This window comes from Saccopteryx bilineata, chromosome 5 (assembly GCF_036850765.1).
Source record: "Saccopteryx bilineata isolate mSacBil1 chromosome 5, mSacBil1_pri_phased_curated, whole genome shotgun sequence".
Classification (NCBI taxonomy): domain Eukaryota; kingdom Metazoa; phylum Chordata; class Mammalia; order Chiroptera; family Emballonuridae; genus Saccopteryx; species Saccopteryx bilineata.
The window spans coordinates 44567221-44586625 of NC_089494.1; the positions used below are offsets into that span (position 1 = coordinate 44567221).

At 40.4% G+C, this 19405-nt stretch overlaps 1 protein-coding gene and 1 long non-coding RNA gene across 6 annotated transcripts in view; one reads left to right on the forward strand and one right to left on the reverse strand.

The window, feature by feature from the left end:
* Window positions 1-654: 654 nt before the first annotated feature.
* LOC136337668 (uncharacterized) lies at window positions 655-16864 on the forward strand. The gene is made up of 3 exons (XR_010731867.1): window positions 655-783; window positions 4963-5064; window positions 15794-16864. It is a non-coding gene; the product is annotated as an uncharacterized lncRNA (long non-coding RNA).
* Window positions 16865-17005: 141 nt separating this feature from the next.
* MYO1B (myosin IB) overlaps window positions 17006-19405 on the reverse strand; it is a 207433-nt gene continuing 205033 nt past the window's right edge. For all 5 annotated transcript variants that reach the window (XM_066279246.1, XM_066279247.1, XM_066279249.1 and 2 more), the window contains one exon: window positions 17006-17424. In XM_066279246.1, coding sequence (XP_066135343.1) covers window positions 17301-17424 — 124 coding nt within the window. In that variant the 3' untranslated portion in view covers window positions 17006-17300. The remainder of the gene's footprint in view (window positions 17425-19405) is intronic.

Genomic DNA, 19405 nt, shown 5'->3' on the forward strand with positions numbered 1-19405 from the left:
TCAGTCTTTTAACTGCAACGACAATGTAATATGTAATATGGATATATTTTTGTACATAGAGCACACTTTTTATTTGAGCTAGATTATACTTGTTTTTTATGATGTCTATTTTCAATTGCTTTTTATTATATTTAAATGAGAATACTTTGATGCATTTATCGATTACAGCGTAAGTTCCAGGAGCCCAGGGATTTGTCAATTTTATTTGTCATTGTATCCCCAGGACCTAGAATAGCATCTGACATATATAGTAGTAGGTGTTCAGTAAACATTGTACTCATTTATTCAATAATTCAACAATATTTATTGTCTACCATGTCCCTGCCACTATGTAGAAACTGGGAATATATATATATATGAAGTGAAGAAAACAAAAGACTCAACCTTTCTGGAGTTATTCTCATGGAAGAAAGAGAAAAACTCACAAAAGAATCTCACTAATGAATGTGATAAACATTTAAAGTTCCTTCAGTGCTCTAAACAAAAGAATAATTTTTGCCAAGATTCGTCCACATTTTTGACTCAGAAATTCTGTAAAGATGGAGAAATATAATTCTCCTGAGAACACTGAGAAGCTAAAGGGCAAGAAGAAAGGCGATTATAAGAGCTTGTGCAAGCAAGAGAGAATAAGCTTTCCAGAGATGCAGAGAGCCAGGCCGGGAGGACAGGGAATCAGGGGTGAAGGAGACGCGCTGAGCACAATCGTCCACACCCCATGGCGGGGGTGAAAGGAAGGAGCTGTGAGGAGACATCCTCCCAGGACACAAAACTCCACTGTCCAGAGTGAGTCAGTGGGAGTGGAATGGTGGGGGATGGGAAGGCAGAATGCAAGTTCATTCAAACACATAGGATATTTCCACTCTTGGAAAGTTTCCATGTTGAGTCTTTCTAAAAAGTTAATTTTATGATTTAGACAAATAATTTTTGATTTAATGAAATCATTTTTATAATTGAATTTGAGAAGACTGGGAGGAGAAATTTAAGGATGTAATAGGACACTCTTTGTTAATTAAAGAGTATGATATGGCTTCTAACTCGAACCGCCTCTGCCATCACAGCATATTTCCGCCCACTTACCATAACCAGGGCAAACCCCCACTCCTAGCCCTGGTCACTATGTCTTACCTGCTGCTCCATTCAAACAGCATGGCCACGCCCTTGTCTCCATGGCGCCACCACCCGTTCTTCCATCTCTCTCACCCTTCTTCCCCATCAGCCTATCAGAATGGCCTAGACACAGGCCAGCACATAAGTGCACCCTGCAGAGAGCAACGGGCCATCTCCCTGATGGCATGAAAGGCAGTTACATTTTCCCAGCAGCAGGGAAGGCATTAACAGTGACCTGGAGGGGCTTGGTCAAGTATGGTGGATCCAGTCCAAGCCAGCATCATGGAATTCTATTTTGTTCGTTTCCTTTTTTAAAATTTTAACCCAAGTGTTATGATCTTTGAGGGATAAAACATGTTTTTTAAGGGAGGCAGAAAGATATGGCCTTATGTTGCAAAATAGTTACAAAAATATCTCCAGTACTTCCTGATTAGATGCAGCACAAATGAGGAGATCTGCCTGTTTGTAAGAGGAGGTTAAAGTTCACAAAAGCAATCGCAGAGTGAGGGTTCCCCCCCCTTCTTTTTAAATGCATACCCACGGGCACATGCATGTGCACGCACACACCATCTTCAGAGCTGACGACTCGGGACACTTTATTTTGGAAAACAATTTAGCCACAAGACAGACTGAATCATATGGTTTTAAAGTATAGCAATCATTTGATTGTTTTAAATATCCGTTTGTCAGTCACAGCACATGGCAATCTTATGAACAGTACTGTTAAGTCAAAGGGCTCATATCTAAAATTTAAATGCAAATAAGGCTTCTCGTGTTCAATAAGTGTCAGAAATCGAAGGAGTATGAGTCTATAGAGCTTCTTTAGCACCTCAGCCCCAAGGATTGAAAGGGTAAGCTATTCCCTACAAATCTTAAATGAAGCATAAATTAAACTCTGCTGATGCAATTACTTCTCTTTATGGTCCAAAGCATCAGCTGTGTAGGTTCAAGAGCCATTTGGAGCTCTGGCAGGCAGCAGTCTGCCAGGGTGTCTCTACTCTATTAGCTGTCCCTCACAGCAAGTGCTGAAAGACATACTGAAGGTGCGGAAACCACTCTTCTCTTACTCCACACTTCAGTAGGGGGGGGGAGGGAGTATTTTCAAAGCTGTAGCTATTTTTGTTAACAGAAAGCATATTTGATCACATAATTCTAATTTTCTTCTGTTACAGATTTAATTAGAGGGTCTAGAAAATAAGAAGGTGGTAGCAGAGGAAGTGATAGCTTTACTGCTTTAAAAAAAGGGCTATACAGAATTTACACAAAATCTATCCCCAATGGAAAAACACAAACATGTTCTGAAAGGTTGGCGTTTTCGTAAACTTTTTTTTTCATCATTTCACTTTAAAGTTTCTTTCCAATAGCTTGGTTTTGATTTATCTCTCACTGGAAGTGGCTTCAAATGAGCCAGCTCCTCCCCAAGTGGAGAACGCCAGTCTGTTGCATCGAACAGTAGGTGTATAGCTCCGGGCCTGCGTTTCCGGAGCATGGCTGGTTCCCCTGCATGCAGGGCACCTGGGGCAGGATGTGTACTACACACAGCTGAAGAAACATAGGGTATTCAACCTCCGCCTTTCCCCCCTAATTCAGTGAGAGGAGGGGAGGCAGAGACAGACTCCCACATGCGCCCGCACTGGGATCCCACCCAGCAAGCCCACGAGGGGGTGATTCTCTGTCCATCTGGGGCACTGCTTCTTTGCTCAGTAAACAAGCTCTTTTTGGTGTCTGAGGCAGAGGTCATGGAGCCATCCTGAGTGCCCAGAAACAACTCGCTCCAATTGAGCCATGGCTGCAGGAGGAAGAGAGAGAGAGAGAGAGAGAGAGAGAGAGAGAGAGAGAGAGAGAGAGAGAGAGAGAGGTGAGAGGTGAAGGGATGGAGAAGCAGATGGGCATTTCTCCTGTGCGCCCTGACCAGAAATTGAACCCAGGACTTCCACACGCTAGGCTGACGCTGTACCAGAGTCAACGGCCAGGGCTCCAAACCTCTGCTTCTTAATGCTGGTGCCATGTTGAAGAGCGTAGGCTTCTCCAGAATTGGGTCAGAAGAGAACCAAGGTGATGTTATGCCCGAAATGTTCATGCAGCAGATCTCCAACCAAATTGTCATCTGGAACACACTTTACCGTGTGCACTTTCATCTTCATCAACTTATTATCCATTTCTCAAAATGGTTAATTCTACCTTACTAATTTCTCATGAGAAAATTGTGAGCAATTCTCAGCGCAGGATGGCTCCAGGGCCAAACTCCAATGACAATAATATAAGCTCCTGATGTGCTCTCGTCCTGAGGAGTTGAGAGACCCAAGGATTAGAAAGGTTGAGCCAGACAAGAATAACAGGGCAAAGTGAGTGTGAGTGAAAGCTTGTCCTTCGAAAATAAACACGAGCCTGTGTGTGCGACGGAAGCCCTGGACCACGTGTGTGTTTATAAACCAGGATTCAGATCTAGTACAGCTGACTCCAAAAGGAAGCTCCCGTCTGCTCTCAAAGGTTCACCCTAAAGGATAAAAGGTGTGAGGTCCCCGAGTCTAAGCAGTGAACATATGTACAAATACGCATTATTACTTCAGCAGAGGTAGCAGGCGTCGGCTCACTTCAGCCTCATGAAACTCAATATGCCCCATGACCCTTCCTATCAAATAAGTAATGTGCTGCAAGTAGCCATAATTGTTCTTTTTTTTCTTTTTCTTTTTTTTTTCTGTATTTTTCTGAAGCCGGAAACGGGGAGAGACAGTCAGACAGACTCCCGCATGTGCCCGACCGGGATCCACCCGGCACGCCCACCAGGGGCGACGGTCTGCCCACCAGGGGGCGATGCTCTGCCCCTCCGGGGCATCGCTCTGTTGCGACCAGAGTCACTCTAGTGCCCGGGCCATCTTTGCTCCAGTGGAGCCTCGGCTGTGGGAGGGGAAGAGAGAGACAGAGAGGAAGGAGAGGGGGAGGGGTGGAGAAGCAGATGGGCGCTTCTCCTGTGTGCCCTGGCCGGAAATCGAACCCGGGACTTCTGCACGCCAGGCCGACGCTCTACCACTGAGCCAACTGGCCAGGGCCACAATTGTTCTTATAAAAGAAAAATAAAGTGCCTAGTCTCATACAGACTTAAATACTACTACTTTATACATGGTCACTATCAAATAAACTTAAAGCCATTTTCCCTAAGAGATAAAATACCTAGCATACCCTTGTGGCAGCTGAGGGTAGCTGTTCTCTCTTCTTCCCTTTAAGAGAATTCAAGAGTTAGCCTCGACTTGTCTCAGAGAGAGCTGGATCCAGGAAAGAATCTGAATTTGTGTTTGGCTCCACCACCTGACACAAAGCACTCTTCTTCAGACATCTCTACTGCTCTTACACAAAAAGTGCCCAGTGGGGACTCATGCAACAATTTCAAGGACATGTGGTGCAAACTTCTTTCTGGAATCTGTGTTCATGCTGCCCGATAGTTTATACCAGTGATACTAAAGGTGTAATTTGCCCTGACCAGGTGGTGGCACAGAGGACAGACTGTCAGCTTGGGACGCTGAGGACCCAGGTTCAAAATCCCAAAGTCCTCGGCTTGAGCGCGGGATCATAGACATGACCCCATGTCTGCAGACTTGAGCTCAAGGTCGCTGGCTTGAACAAGGGGTCACTGGCTCAGCTGGACACCCCGGTCAAAGCACAAATAAGATAGCAATCAATGAACAACTAAGGTGCTGCAACTACGAGTTGCACCTCTCTCTCTCTCTCTTGCTTAAAAAAAATAAAAAAATAAAGATATAATTTGGTTTTGGAAGTCACAGCTTCTATAATACCAGAAAAAAATGAATGAAGACCAGGGGAAAACTTAATTGTTCGTATCAATGTTACTTTCCTTAGGACTGCGAGAGAGAAAGTCTTTCTGAAACATTTGCCTGAGGAATGAGAACACTCCATCTGCTTCTGTTCACTTCCTGGCAGAGGGATGGTCCACAGATATGTGTAAGTTCCATGAAGTTATTACACAAAGTTATGGATGGTGGAGAGAGGAATGGAGGTGGGAATCGAATTATTTTAGTAAATATATTTGGTAAAAGCAGGTTGGAACATTCAATTATATAACTTGAGTGAGCAAGGACAATGTTTAAGGGAACTGGAATGCACAGGGCGAGGTTTAAATCTGGGAAAGAACTCCAGGCCCTGGCTGGTAAATTCCGTTGGTTGGAGCATTGGCCTGAAGCAGTTTGATGGTTCAATCTCATCATACGTGAACAGATTGATGTTCCTGTCTCTCTCTCTCTCTCTCCCTTCCTCTCTAGCTAAAATCAATAATCAATCAATCAATAAAAAATATGGGTAAGAAATTGTGCTTCTATCTGCTCTATTTATTGCACAATTACCATGTGCTGGGCACTGCCAGTTTTAACTTTTCCATTGGGGTCCCATATTTTCTTCACATTTTTTTTAATTGTGGCATCTTCAATTAATATCCACCACTGTAAATTCATATGTGAAAATTCGAGTTTGGACATTTTTTCCCCCCAATCGTCCTGAAGGAAGGAGCCTGTGGTGGGGAGTGGAAAAACCAGAAGACATGGGTTGCATTCTAGTTCTGCCACAGAGCAAAAACCTTGGGCCAATCAGTGAATCTCTCTGGGCCCTACTTATCTCATCTATAAAGTGAAGAGATCAGAGAACACAGGTTGATAATTCCCAAATTTAGGAGTTTTTGCTTAAAGTCTATGAGTTCACATAAACCAAGTCTTATTGACTATATTTATGATTACAAACATGTATAATTTCCTTTTTTGCAAATGTGTTGAGATGTGCTGTGATTAAGAAAATGCAAAAAAAAAAAAAAAAAAAAGAAATAAAGAAAATGCAGCCTGACTAGGCAGTGGCACAGTGGGTAGAGCGTCAGACTGGGATGCGGAGGACCCAGGTTCAAGACCCCGAGGTCGCCAGCTTGAGCATGGGCTCATCTGGCTTGAGCAAAAAGCTCTCCGGCATAGACCCAAGGTTGCTGGCTCGAGCAAGGGGTTACTCGGTCTGCTGAAGGCCCACGGTCAAGGCACATATGAGAAAGCAATCAATGAACAACTAAGGTCTTGCAACGAAAAACTGATGATTGATGCTTCCCATCTCTCTCCATTCCTGTCTGTCCCTGTCTATCCCTCTCTCTCTCTCTTGGTCCCTGTAAAAAAAAAAAAAAAAAAAAGAAAGAAAATGCAAATCTACTTGTCACGAACTTGTAAAGATGCTAAAAGCATAACCACAATCATTCAGTTGCTCACAGAAAAATTAACATTGGGTCTTCATACTAGAAAATGTTGGGAAGCACCCAACTAGATGACAATCTCTTAATATTATTTCATTGATATTCTTAAAACCCCATTGTGTAAAGGGAAAACTCTTTTTTCAGGCTAGAAAGTGTTTTTCCTTCACTAACACTTTTAATTCTCAGCATCCACATTATAAATCAAGATGGCAACCTTCAGGGCTCTCTCAGTATACTTTCAATCAAATGGCAATGAAAGACTCTGCCAAGCCATCAACTGGCATTTTTGTCTAATGATACAGATATGGCAAGACTTGTTGGGTAAAGTCTAAAAACAAAACTGCCCATTTAGGGACCTGATTTTGGTTTAAAGGCATTTTACTAGCTCTAGGAAAAGGACAAATGATGATGCAGTTATTGAAAAATACGTGACTTGATCACATCATAATAGGACTCGGCAAAATTGGAAGAATTTAAATCTCTACCCTCAACAGAAAGCAGTTCATATTACTAGAATGTACCATATCTCACAGCAAGTTTAATGAAATCCTTAAGTGGTTGTCTGAAGACAAAATATATTCAGATGGGTCTGTTTGAATGTGGCAACCATATGACTAATGATGGCTTCTGAACAATAAGGATGACTAAAGCAGTCATTAGCAATTGTCCTAGTCAGCCACATGTACCCATCAGAAATGGTATTTTTAGACAGGGATATGAATGGTGTTTCTATACGTACTGTATCCAAACCACACTTGTGAAGTAAATTTTTTCAAACTTTGTGTGCCTGGCACGGTTTGGGACAGTTCAAGACACTGCACATGGAATCTGCATCTGTGGGGTTTTTTACCAGTAGAAACAACAAATTGGTGGGCGGATTTCCTTCCCCTTTTATAATTTTTCAGCTACAGTCTTCAAGTGCTTTTCATTTAATGTTGCCAGATGCCATTTATTTTTCAGATTCAAGTTCAACTTGTGCAAGGAAGTAGACAGTTGTTCTGAAACAGCCTTCAAATGGTCAGAAAGACTAAAATCCAACTACTGCTATTTTCTAGATCTCTACCTTAGTTTGTGCCGTCTGTCCACACAACAATGCCCAGACACAAAACTCTTGCCCCATTTATATTCAAAACTACAGTAAAGCAAAGGAACTTTTCAACAAAAACAAACACTAAGATACCCATGAACAATTTTTTTTATTGTCACCCAAATTCTACAAAATGATGCTCAAAGATTAGAATGACTTCTTGCCTGGTGCAAATGGTGTTTGGCAGCATTAAACCTCTAAAACCCTTAACTTGGATTCTCAAAAATTCTGGGTTGGTCATTTGAATAGAAACTTTCTAATTAGGGAATTTTACTTGATAAGTCAGTGCTGACTCCTGCCTAAAATACAGCCCTGTCTTCTATGAGCTTCTGGTTTATAAGCTGTTTTCAAACTTTAGCAAATTCATTTTCAGGTCATTTTTAGGGGCTATAACAAGGAGAATCTTGATGATTCTAGAATGGCAGTATCAGCAGATACATTGTTACCGAAAAAACAAAGAAGGTGAATTTGAAGCTGAAGGACTATTTATACCTTTCTAAATTGAGGGAAACCTCTATTTTCTCCTATGCATTATCTCAACAATTCTATCCCTTTCCTTTCTTTGTATGAGCTCGGACTGATACAAACTTATTTCCAATCGACTTATAGACACCTTTCCAAGCAATTATTATTGGTGCATATAAAATAACTGTTAAATGTCTTCCTTTGTCTACAATTTGTTCTTCTTGTGAAAAAAAAATGTGTATGCCTTTTATGCTACTGAAAATTATGCAATTAAATGCCTTTTTGGTACTATTCCTCTCAATTAAAATTTCAACTTCAGGAAAGCCGACTTTGCAGTGATTATATTAGAAAAAGCAATTCTAAATTTAATTGGCTCAGAACTGCACACAAGAGAATGGATTGGATGATTACTCAGAAATGATTTAGAAGTCTTTTTTTTAATTAAAAAGAAAGTGTGGCCTGACCAGGCGGTAGCGCAGTGGATAGAGCCTCGGACTGGGAGGTGGAGGACCCAGGTTCAAGACCCCGAGGTCGCCAGTTTGAGTGCGGGCTCATCTGGTTTGAACAAGGTTCACCAGCTTGAGCCCAAGGTCGCTGGCTCAAGCAAGGGGTCACTCAGTCTGCTATAGCCCCCTGGTTGAGGCAAGTATGAGAAAGCAATCAATGAACAACTAAGGAGACTAAGGAGATGCAACAAAGATTTCATACTTCTCATCTCTCTCTTCCCCTCTGTCTGTCCCTGACTCTCTCTGTCGCAAAAAAAAAAAAAAAAAAAAAAGTAGAAGTCAAACGAAGATGCAGACTCTACTTCTAGCACCATCTGACCTCATCTATAAACTGTTATCATTGCACAAGATAATCAGTTGTAAAAGATTATAAAAATATTGTTAAAGATTTAGAAGTCATCAGAGGTTTCTCACCACCAAAGAAACCGAATCTAGAGGGATATAGTCTTACCTAAAAACACAATATTCACATGCATTTATAGAAGACAGTCATTTTATAAAGATTTTAGGGAAAACTTAAAATGGGGATAATTAGTAATATAGAAACCACTGAGTCAATGGAAAACCAAAATAGCATATGAAATTAGAAGTTGTTAATTTATTTCAAGGAGACATTTAATATTTTCCCCAGAGGATCCCATGAGAACTCCCGTGTCCAAATTCCTGTGGCTGAAGGGCTGGTTTTATAGCTGTACTTTTAGTTCTGATGAGCGATCACTACTTCAAATACTGAAAATGTGTACTTATTAGTTTTTGTTTTGGGGTTTTTTTTACATAGGCAGAGATAGACAGGGACAGACAGACGGGAACGAAGAGAGAGATGAGAAGCATCATTAGTTTTTCGTTGCGCGTTGCGACTTCTTAGTTGTTCATTGATTGCTTTCTCATATGTGCCTTGACCACGGGCCTTCAGCAGACCGAGTAACCCCTTGCTGGAGCCAGCAACCTTGGGTCCAAGCTGGTGAGCTTTTTGCTCAAGCCAGATGGGCCCGTGCTCAAGCTGGCGACCTCGGGGTCTCGAACCTGGGTTCTTCCGCATCCCAGTCCGATGCTCTATCCGCTGCGCCACCACCTGGTCAGGCTACTTATTAGTTTTAATATAATACTTCCCCTGTCCTATCACAAGAGTGTAGAAGCTCCAAGTTATAAATTCACTTCTAAATGACTATACCAAAATGTTATAAAACTATAATTAACATAATTTAGTAATCACAAATAATTTTTTTTGTATTATTCTGAAGTGAGAAACAGGGAGGCAGAGAGACTCCTGCATGTGCCCGATCCAGATCCACCCGGCATGCCCACTAGGGGGTGATTCTCTGCCCATCGGAGCCATTGCTCCCTTGCAACTGGAGCCATTCTAGCACCTGAGGCTGAGGCCATGGAGCCATCCTCAGCGCCCGGGCCAACTTTGCTCCAGTGGAGCCTTGGCTGCAGGAGGGGAAGAGAGACAGAAAGTAGAGAGGGAAGGGTGGAGAAGCAGATGGGCACTTCTCCTGTGTGCCCTGTCAGAATATTGAACCCAGGACTTCCACAAGCCAGGCTGACACTCTACTGCTGAGCCTACTGGCTAGGGTCCACAAATAATTTAATAGAAGAGCATCTAGAAACTGCACTGGGGCAAAGATGGCCTTTTCAATAAAAGGTGCCAGGTCCACTGGATAGCCACGTGAAAAAAAATAAATTGACTCCCTACTGTACACCATCCCCCCATCAATTTCAGTAGACTAAAGAGCTATATATAAAAGCTAAAACAAAGCTTCTAGAAGAAATTACAGGCAAATATATTCAAAATCTTGGGTAAAGAAATATTTTTTAAACAGAAAACAAAAATTACCAACCACAGGAAAGAACTGGTAGACTGAACTACACAAAAACGGAATGTGTTTACCAAGATACAGTGGTAGGAGAATGAAAAGGTACCCAGAGACCGGGAGAAGACACACGCCACACACATAGTTGAGAAAGACCTCCCATCCAAAGTATAACCTCAAATTAAATAAAAAAATAAGAAAATAAAAAGATGCACAGACCCATCAGGAAAAATAATTGCAAAATAGTTGAATAGAAACTTCACAAATGATATGGAAATTGCCAATGTTGAAAAGATGTTCAAGCTCATTAGTCATCAGGAAAATGCAAATTAAAGCTAAGATCCATTAGAACAGGGGTCTCAAACTTGCGGCCCTTGCGGCCTGGCCTGCCGAACAATTTTCTGCGGCCTGCAGACTAATCCACGAAGTTCAAAATATTTTGGATAAAATTAAGTAAGCCTAGGGGCCTACTTGTATTTTTCATTTCTCTAGCATCCTAGCTAGATATTAGCTTAGTTAACAGCAGTTGTGATGCGAACTACAGTTTGTGGTCGTTTTGTGACACTGAGTAAACTGCATGTACAATTGTGCTTGTTGTATTGATTTTTTGTTTTCAACTGCAGTGAGAAATGTGTTGTGTAACAGTTGCCTTTTGTAGACCTAGTGCGGCCCGCCGAAAGGCTGTGATCTTGCTCTGCGGCCCACATGCTGAGTTGAGTTTGAGACCCCTGCATTAGAAGGACCAAAAAGATTGACGATACTGGGTTCGGCAAGGACACAGAGCAGCTGCGACCTCCACACACTGTTGGTGGGAGTGGAAACTGGTAGTCCATTGGAAGTCTGTTTGACAGAATCTGCTAAAGCTGAATATGTTTATCTATGACTCAGCAGCTCTATTCTTAGGTACATATCCAGTAGAAATGTGCAGACATTCACCAAAAGACAAACTCAAGAATGTTTGCAGCAGCATTATCCAGAAGAGCTAAATGCCCAATAACAGTAAAATGGATTACAAAATTATAGTCTACCCACAGGTGATTATACAACCAGAACTTTAGCTAGGTGCAACAATATGAATGAATTCCACAATTGTAATGTTGAATGAAAGAGGCTAGGAAAAAGAGTATATACTGTATGATTCTATACAGATAGTAAAAAATGGGCAAAATTAATATATGGTACTAGAAAATAAAAGTTACTTTTGTTGGAGATTATGACTAGTATGAAGAAGGGGGCTACTGCGTGTTATCTTCGGGGTGTTTCTTGTTTTGGTTACATGAATGTGTTCATTTTGTAAAAATCCTTTAATAGGTACATTTCTGATGTGTATGTCATTAAAAATATTTTAAGAACATGCCAGATTAATTGGTGAGAGAAAGGCAGGACAGAAAGATGGATGGAAAAAAGGAAGTAAGAATAGAAACATAAAAAAGGAAAAGTTAGCCTGACCAGGTGGTGGCTCAGTGGATAGAGCATCAGACTGGGATGCAGAGGACTCAGGTTCAAAACCCCAAGGCCATGGCTTGAGTGCAGGCTCACCAGCTTAAGCCCGGGGGTGCTGGCTTACGTATGGGATCATAGACATAATCCTATGGTCGCTGGCCATAGGATTTTGAGCCCAAAGGTTGCTGGCTTGAGCAAGGGGTCACTAGCTCTGCTTTAGCCCCCCCCCCCACCCAGAACACATATGAAAAAGCAATCAATGAACAACTAAGGAGCCGCAACAAAGAATCAATGTTTCTCATCTCTCCCCCCTCCTGTCTGTCTCTGTCCCTCTCTGTCATTGTCTATCTCATTAAAATAAAATAAATAACATAAAATAAAAAAGTTGAGGTGAGTATAAATTAAGTGAAATGACCTAAGAGAGTAATCTTCAAGTTTTCAACACAAGAAAAAAATTTAAGTATTTGAGGTGGTGGATATTAACTACTTACTGACATTCATTTCATAAATACATACATATATTAAGTCATTGTGTTGTACACCTATACCTAATATGTTATATGTCAACTGTACCTCAAAATTGAATAAAAAACATTAAAAAATAAGATGATATGGTGGCTGGTAGATCCGTTTCTTTCTCAGTAATGGAACGCCTTTGGGTAAATATGGAATTAAATCCTGTTCCCAGTTTCCTGCTTAAACGCTGTGAAGTTGAGACTGTTTTCCTTGGTTACAGAGTTAGATTTTTGTTGAATTTTGTGGCACTGAGCAGAGTTGGCCATTGAGCCAACAATAAATAAATAAATAAATAAAAATGTTAACAAGGAAGAGATTGCAGCTTATTCTGTACTAATAATTAACTCCAGATTTTGAAAATGATCTCCAAACCAAAGACAATGAGGCAAATGATTCCAAGATTTGGAGGAAACCAACTCAAAAACAATTCTTTTTCTGAGTGCTATTGGAATAGAAGCTGATGAGACCAGCTTGTCAAAGCCATGGCTTCCCAACATTTAGCTAACCAAAAGCTAGGAACAAAAAAAAAGCACATGATGAAACCGTTAAATGAGATCCAAAGAACGAACCCCTCCAATGATAACATATTAACTCAACATGAATTCTCCCAGTGGACAATGGAAACTCACAGCTGTTTTTCTCAGCAGGAAGAGCAACACTGCTGTCAGCTCTCGTCCCTTCTACTCGCTTCACCTGACTGAGTGAACCTGAAGACGGCAGTATAACGAAAGCTCAGTGCTCAGCTTAAAACAAAGGCTCTTTCTTAAATACCTGTTGGAAAAACACTTAATAGACACATGAAGAAATTTACTCATTTCTTCCCTAGCAATATACACCAGTTTAGAGTGCTTGCTATTTGAGTATCTTAGAACCTAAATGCCTTGCCTACTATATTAGAGAGAAACCTTCCCATGTTCTATTGCCTTGTGGCAGGTGGAAGTCAAAATCAAGAGTAACAGCGTCAACCACATTGCAAACTTGGCAACTACCATGGCCCGATTTTTGGTACTCACTACCTGTTTACTTTTTTCAAGCACGTTAATCTAGACCTCCAAGGGCTGGGCAACTAAGTGGTGGCTGGGAACAAGCCAGGTCTATGTGGCCAGGCCAGTGTACCGAGGAAATCTGAAGAGACACCGATATTTAATTCTCCATTGCAGGAATGACAGAAATTCAAAAATGAAGAAGTACTGGTTGCTCACCCGCTATAATAGGGCAGTGCTACAGTTTACCAGTAACCTTTAGTCAGGCACTGTGTGGCAGGGTGGGTAGCATTGGCAGGTCCAGTCTACAATGCCAAGGACAGCTACAGAGGCTCGAGGACAGTGGTTGTCTCGTTTCATATGCATCAGCACCTCCTAGACTTAAGAAAGATGGCTGTGTGTGTCTGCAGTCCTACTATTTTTCTCGGTGATTCTCAAACTTTGATGAGCGTGTCACCCGGACATTTTCTTTAAAGTGTCTAGTTTCAAACTCTGTTCTGGAGTTTCTGATTCTGTTGGGAAGTAGAGCCCAGGAATCTGCACAGTTTTATTTTGTCTTGTTAAAACACATTTTCTTTGTGATTTTGACCTAGGTCATCTTGGTGACATTTTGGGAAACACTGCTCTCAGTGTGGGGTCACCTGGAATGCGTGTCTGTCTTTTCATTTCCAGTGAGATTAAGGTATTGATGTTTTTCCCCCTGATGGTGAATGTAAAGGGATGCCAACAATAAAATGACTTACATTCCTCTGAAGGGCAGTGAACCCTAATCTCAGGATTGAAAACCAGGGTTTAATATTCCATTTCTAAGCTGAAAATCTCTAAATAATTGCTCTGAGCAATTACATTTTCCTTCATTGCTAGCTTGCTCCCTATGGAAAAGACAGGCGGCATCCCACTTCCAGCTGTGAGGATGCTCTCGCTGGCTTAGTTCAGGGGGTTGTGAGGAGGTGAATTTTACCCTGATACATAGGAAGCTTTCTTTAAGCTAAAGTTCAGGAAACCTTTTCCACCAACTCTACTTACAACTCACCTAGAATGAATTTCATGACCAGAAGTGATTGACTACTTCAGCAATGCATATAATATGCAAAACTATTCTTATTTAAAACCACTTTATAGACATTTTAAATCCTTGCAGAATAGCTACCACAAAATTTGAAATGAAATGGTCTTTCTACTGGAAATAAATTTTGGAAAATATAATATTGTAACTGCTATTGTTGTTAACCATCACAATGTACAATCTGCAAATAAAGTGTTTAGGGAATTTAACAAGTAGACGGCTGGAATATATATTGTTCCTTCCCATCCTGGACTTAAACTTCCATTCACAAAACAACCCAATGATGATCATTAGGGGGCTGGGTAAATATAAATACATTACAGTGCATCTATCCAACAGAAGACTAAGCTACTGTGAAATGAATGAAGAGAGCCCTGGCCGGTTGGTTTAACGGTAGAGCATTGGCCTAGTGTGTGGAAGTCCCAGGTTCAATTCTAGGTCAGGGCACACAGGAGAAACAACCATCTGCTTTTCCACCCTTCCCTTCTTCTCTTTCTCCCCCTTCCACAGCTATGGCTTGAACTGTTAGAGCAAAGGTGGCCCAGGGTGCTGAGGATGGTTCCTTGGCCTTGTCTCAGGCACTAAAATAGCTTGATTGCCTAGCAATGGAGCAGCAGCCCCAGATGAGCAGACCATTGTCTCGGTAAGATGCTTGCTGGGTGGATCCCGGTTGGGGCACATGCGGGAGTCTATCTCTCTGCCTCTCACTTAGCAATAAAAAAAAAAAATGGTTGGCCTGACCTGTGGTGGCGCAGTAGATAAAGCGTCGACCTGGAAATGCTGAGGTCGCCGGTTCAAAACCTTGGGCTTGCCTGGTCAAGGCACATATGGGAGTTGATGCTTCCTGCTCCCTCCCCCTTCTCTCTCTCTGTCTCTCCCTCTCCTCTCCAAAATGAATAAATAAAAAAAAATTTAAAAAAAAATGGCAAAGTAAAACAATGCCTGTAATATATTTGTTTTTGTCTACTAAAAAGAAGAATCTATATTTTTACTTCCTCTTATACACTTGCATATGCACGACACAATGCAAAAGCAACTAAAAGCAATGGCTAACTTTTGGGGGGACATGGGAACTGAGCAGGTGGTGACTGATGAGATGGAGAATCTGTATTGTATATCTTTTTCTACCTGCCTCTTGAACAATGTGAATGTGTTAAATATTTTTTTAAAATGTGGAATCTAGTGAACAAAGTAAACTAACAAATAAAACATAAACATTCTTATACATATGGAGAACAGACTGTGAGATATCAGAGGGGAGGAGGCTGAGGGACTGGGTGAACAAGATGAAGAGATTAAGCAAAAATTAAAAAAAGAAAACCATAGACAACAATATGGTGATTACCAGAGGGAAAAGGGGGCGAGGGGAGGAAAAGGAGGTACAGGGGTTACATGGTGATGGAAGGACACTTGACTTAAGGTCGTAAACACACAATAGACAGATGATGTATTATAGAATTGCACACCTGAAACATGTATAATTTTATTAACCCAATAAATTCAGTTAAAAAATAAAATTAAATTAAAAATTAAAAACATCTCTCAACTCCAAATTTCTACTCACCTATTTCAGGAATCATCAATCTACCACTTTCGGTTCTCACTGGAGAAGACTGAAGGGAAGTAACTGTTTCCTTTATCCACACCAAGGGACACAAAGGCTTCTGAGAGTATCTTTATGGAAGTAATATTTTTAAGTACACAATAAAAAGAAAATTCCCAGAAAATACTTTCAATGAATGTTTCTGGTTTATAAAAGATCAGAGAAATTCAATTACACAGAGAACATAAAATGTTTGGATTGTAAAGCCTTTCTGTGCAACAATGTATTGACATACAATATAGGACAATAGCTTGAAATACAAAAATACAGTTGTGATCCAAGCAATGGCACCAAATTAGAACAGTTTTATTATTTCACATACCACTGTATATATTGTACATTATCCTCCCAAATAAGAAACAATTTGACTCCAAAGTTTAAAATGTAACTTCCGAAATGAATCCTTATCCTAAATTTGAAAAAGAAAAAAGGTCCCGCAAATTAACCAATTTTGATCCTTGATTAAAATATGCACCCTGTACCAATCACCTCTCTCATACAAAATGTATATTATAAATAAAACTTTCCAAAAAAAAAGATCTTGGATGTTTATTGCACATCACATAGAATGTTTGCCACTCTCTGAAGGGCTTTCAGCCCTCCCTTGTATTGGCTGTTTAAAATATTTACTCAAATTTGTATGAAAACAACACTCTGCAGATATTAGCATATGTAGGGTCATATATGATGTTTACCAGAAACAGAAAATATAATCTTACTGGACTGCTTCTGTCATTTTTTTTTCTAAAATAAGAATGACTCTGTTTTCCAAGCAAGTATAGGGGATCTAAACAAATTATAAATCCTGTTCAAATGTCATCTCTTTTCAAATAGAAATCACATGTAGAGGCATTTTACCCAGTTGTATATTTCTACTTCCTAGGACCAGCCCTTCTTGAAGTATATTGTTAAGGTCACACTACAGGATTGCTAATCACACTGTCCATCACCAATAGTCCCTGTTTTGGTCTCAACATTCTCAAACTCTCCCCGCCTTAGCAAAGCCAGCACAAACCAGCCAGAACGCAACGGCCTTAAAAACAAACAAATAAAATTCCTAATAACTTTCCATAGTGCCTAGCACAGAATAAGTACTCAATAAATATTGGAAGAATGGATGTACTATCTTTTAAGACTGTTTCCTATACTTAGATGTATTAATGATTATGAATAACATGCTGATTTAGGTTACACCGAGATCTAACACGAAGACTAAACAAAGAACACATATGACATGGCATAGACACTGTTAGTTTCTACAATCCTGTCCCAGGACTGTGCACAGAAAGGTGCACTTCAAGCGTTAAAACTATTCCAATAATAAAAAATTGATTAGTTAAATATTTTTATTTTGCCAAAGGACTCTAATGGTATTAGCCTTTAACAATTCCCAAACATACAATGAACTCAAAACCAAACCAAATTGCACTATGACAAAGAAACAAGTCCAGGAAAGCAGGGCAACAGGAGACAGCAGTTAAGGAACAGCGACTTCCAGGAGACGGTTGTTTTTTCGTTTGCACGTTGGCACACTCCCATTTTTCTGGCTGCCCTGAATAAACTTCACACATACTTTGTCCTGTCTGAACTGCACCAGGAACCTAGGAGAAAAGGACAGCCAAATTAAAGAACACACAAAACAGCTGATGATTATACAACAACTAACTTCTGTTTCTTTCATCAATACTGATCTTGGCAAGCTCCGTCAACACTTCTATACAGGATTCTATTGATATTATCAGGTTTCACACTGCACTTAACTTCCAGCAGTCACCATTCAGGCCTAAGAAAACTGAAATTCATTAACTCACCACATTCCTGTAAGGTAAGAAAGGTTAAGAGGACTTATTTCCATGCTTCAAATGGGAAGACCAACATGCTATTCCTCCATTTATCTCCATTATTTGCACAGCAAAACTATAAACTGGGGGAGGGTATCCGATTAAATTCTCAACAAATCGAAATAACGAAATAAAGAAGGTCAGAAAAAGAAACAGTCTAGAATGTCCAGAGACTCTGGTTTCTAAACGTTGATTATTAATGTATTACCTACACGATTTCTGTCATATCTACACGTTATGCTAATAGTTATTTCTAGTCTAAATATGTGTTTCAAAATAGCAGTGTCTCACAGAAGAATGATGATAGAATCACAAGTTTGATGTGCCACTTACGTATTTTAATACTCATTTAAAAATATATAAATGATAAAAGTTTTAGTAATCCATTAGTGTACACTGAAAGTCACTTCTCATCCTACCAGTGGTACACGTGACAGTGTCAGAAACAGTCTAGTCCAAAGCTTCCCTTTCATAGGTCAGCAAGGGTCAAGTGCCTGTCCCCAAGATTATTTGTCACACCTTCTAACAAGCATACTGCTGGCTTCCCCTGGGCTGCATGCTGTGAGGGACACCAGATGTTTATCACTAGGTCCCTGCCCTTAAGGATGGCATCACTGGGGACATTTCAGATCTGCATACTGGATGAGAATCTCACTGTTCCCATGGAAAAAACAGTGCTCTTTTCTCCTCACCATTAGAATCAGTATAATGTCACCATATTTTCAGGATACTTCTCAGGGAACAGTTTTCTAAGTTACTGGAATATAATTACATGAGTTACTCTAACAACCATGTGACATCACATGCTCACTGGCACCCATGACAACAGCAAAGATGGAAACAGATCTACTCTGCACACATTAGTCTCAGTTTCAAGGTCTAAACCGCCCACGTTTTCCAAACATTTACTGAAGTAAAATGTGACACATAAGCTTCTGGTTCATCTGTTGTTTTAAAATGATAGTCTGAGCTTTTGAATGAGTTTTTTTTTTTTTTTCCCAACTTGAAAACACTGGAAAAAAGAGCTATAATTCCAAATTCACCTATCTGAGAGATCTCTCTGGAGCGTATACCTTTATCTGCACGTGTCAAAGGAAAGAAAACATCTTTCATGCTTAATACAAATACAAAAAAAAAATCAAATACTTTTACGCTTTTAAAAATTGATCTTAGAGAGAAAGGAAGGGAGGGAAAGGGGGGGGGAAGAGAGAGAGAGAGAGAGAGAGAGAGACATGATTTGTTTCTCCACTTATTTATGCTTTCATTGGTTTCTTCTTGTATGTGCCCTGATGGGACTGAACCTGCAACCTTAGCATGTCGGGACGATGTTCTAACCAGCCAAGCTACTTGGCCAGGGCTACTTTCACATCTTAATTTTCAAGGACCACCTGCAGTATAACAAATGTGCAAGGAGCCCTTTTCCCAATCACTTCAGCACGTAATTGTCTCCATGTTCATCAACCATGACCATGATTGACTCTAGAATAAAAGTAACTAAAATTTACTGAGTATTTATTCTGTACCACACAGTTCGTAGGAGCTACGTACAACACAACTTTAAAACAATCCTATGAGGTAAGTACTATTTCTTATTTTTATTTCCCCGGAAACTGGAGCATGGCTCACTGTTAAGGACATGGAGAATCAAAGCATCCAACCTCCAGCAAACAATCACGTTGAATGCACTAATTCATTCTAATACCAGTTAGAACTTCACAGCAAAAGGAATGCAGATTAGTTG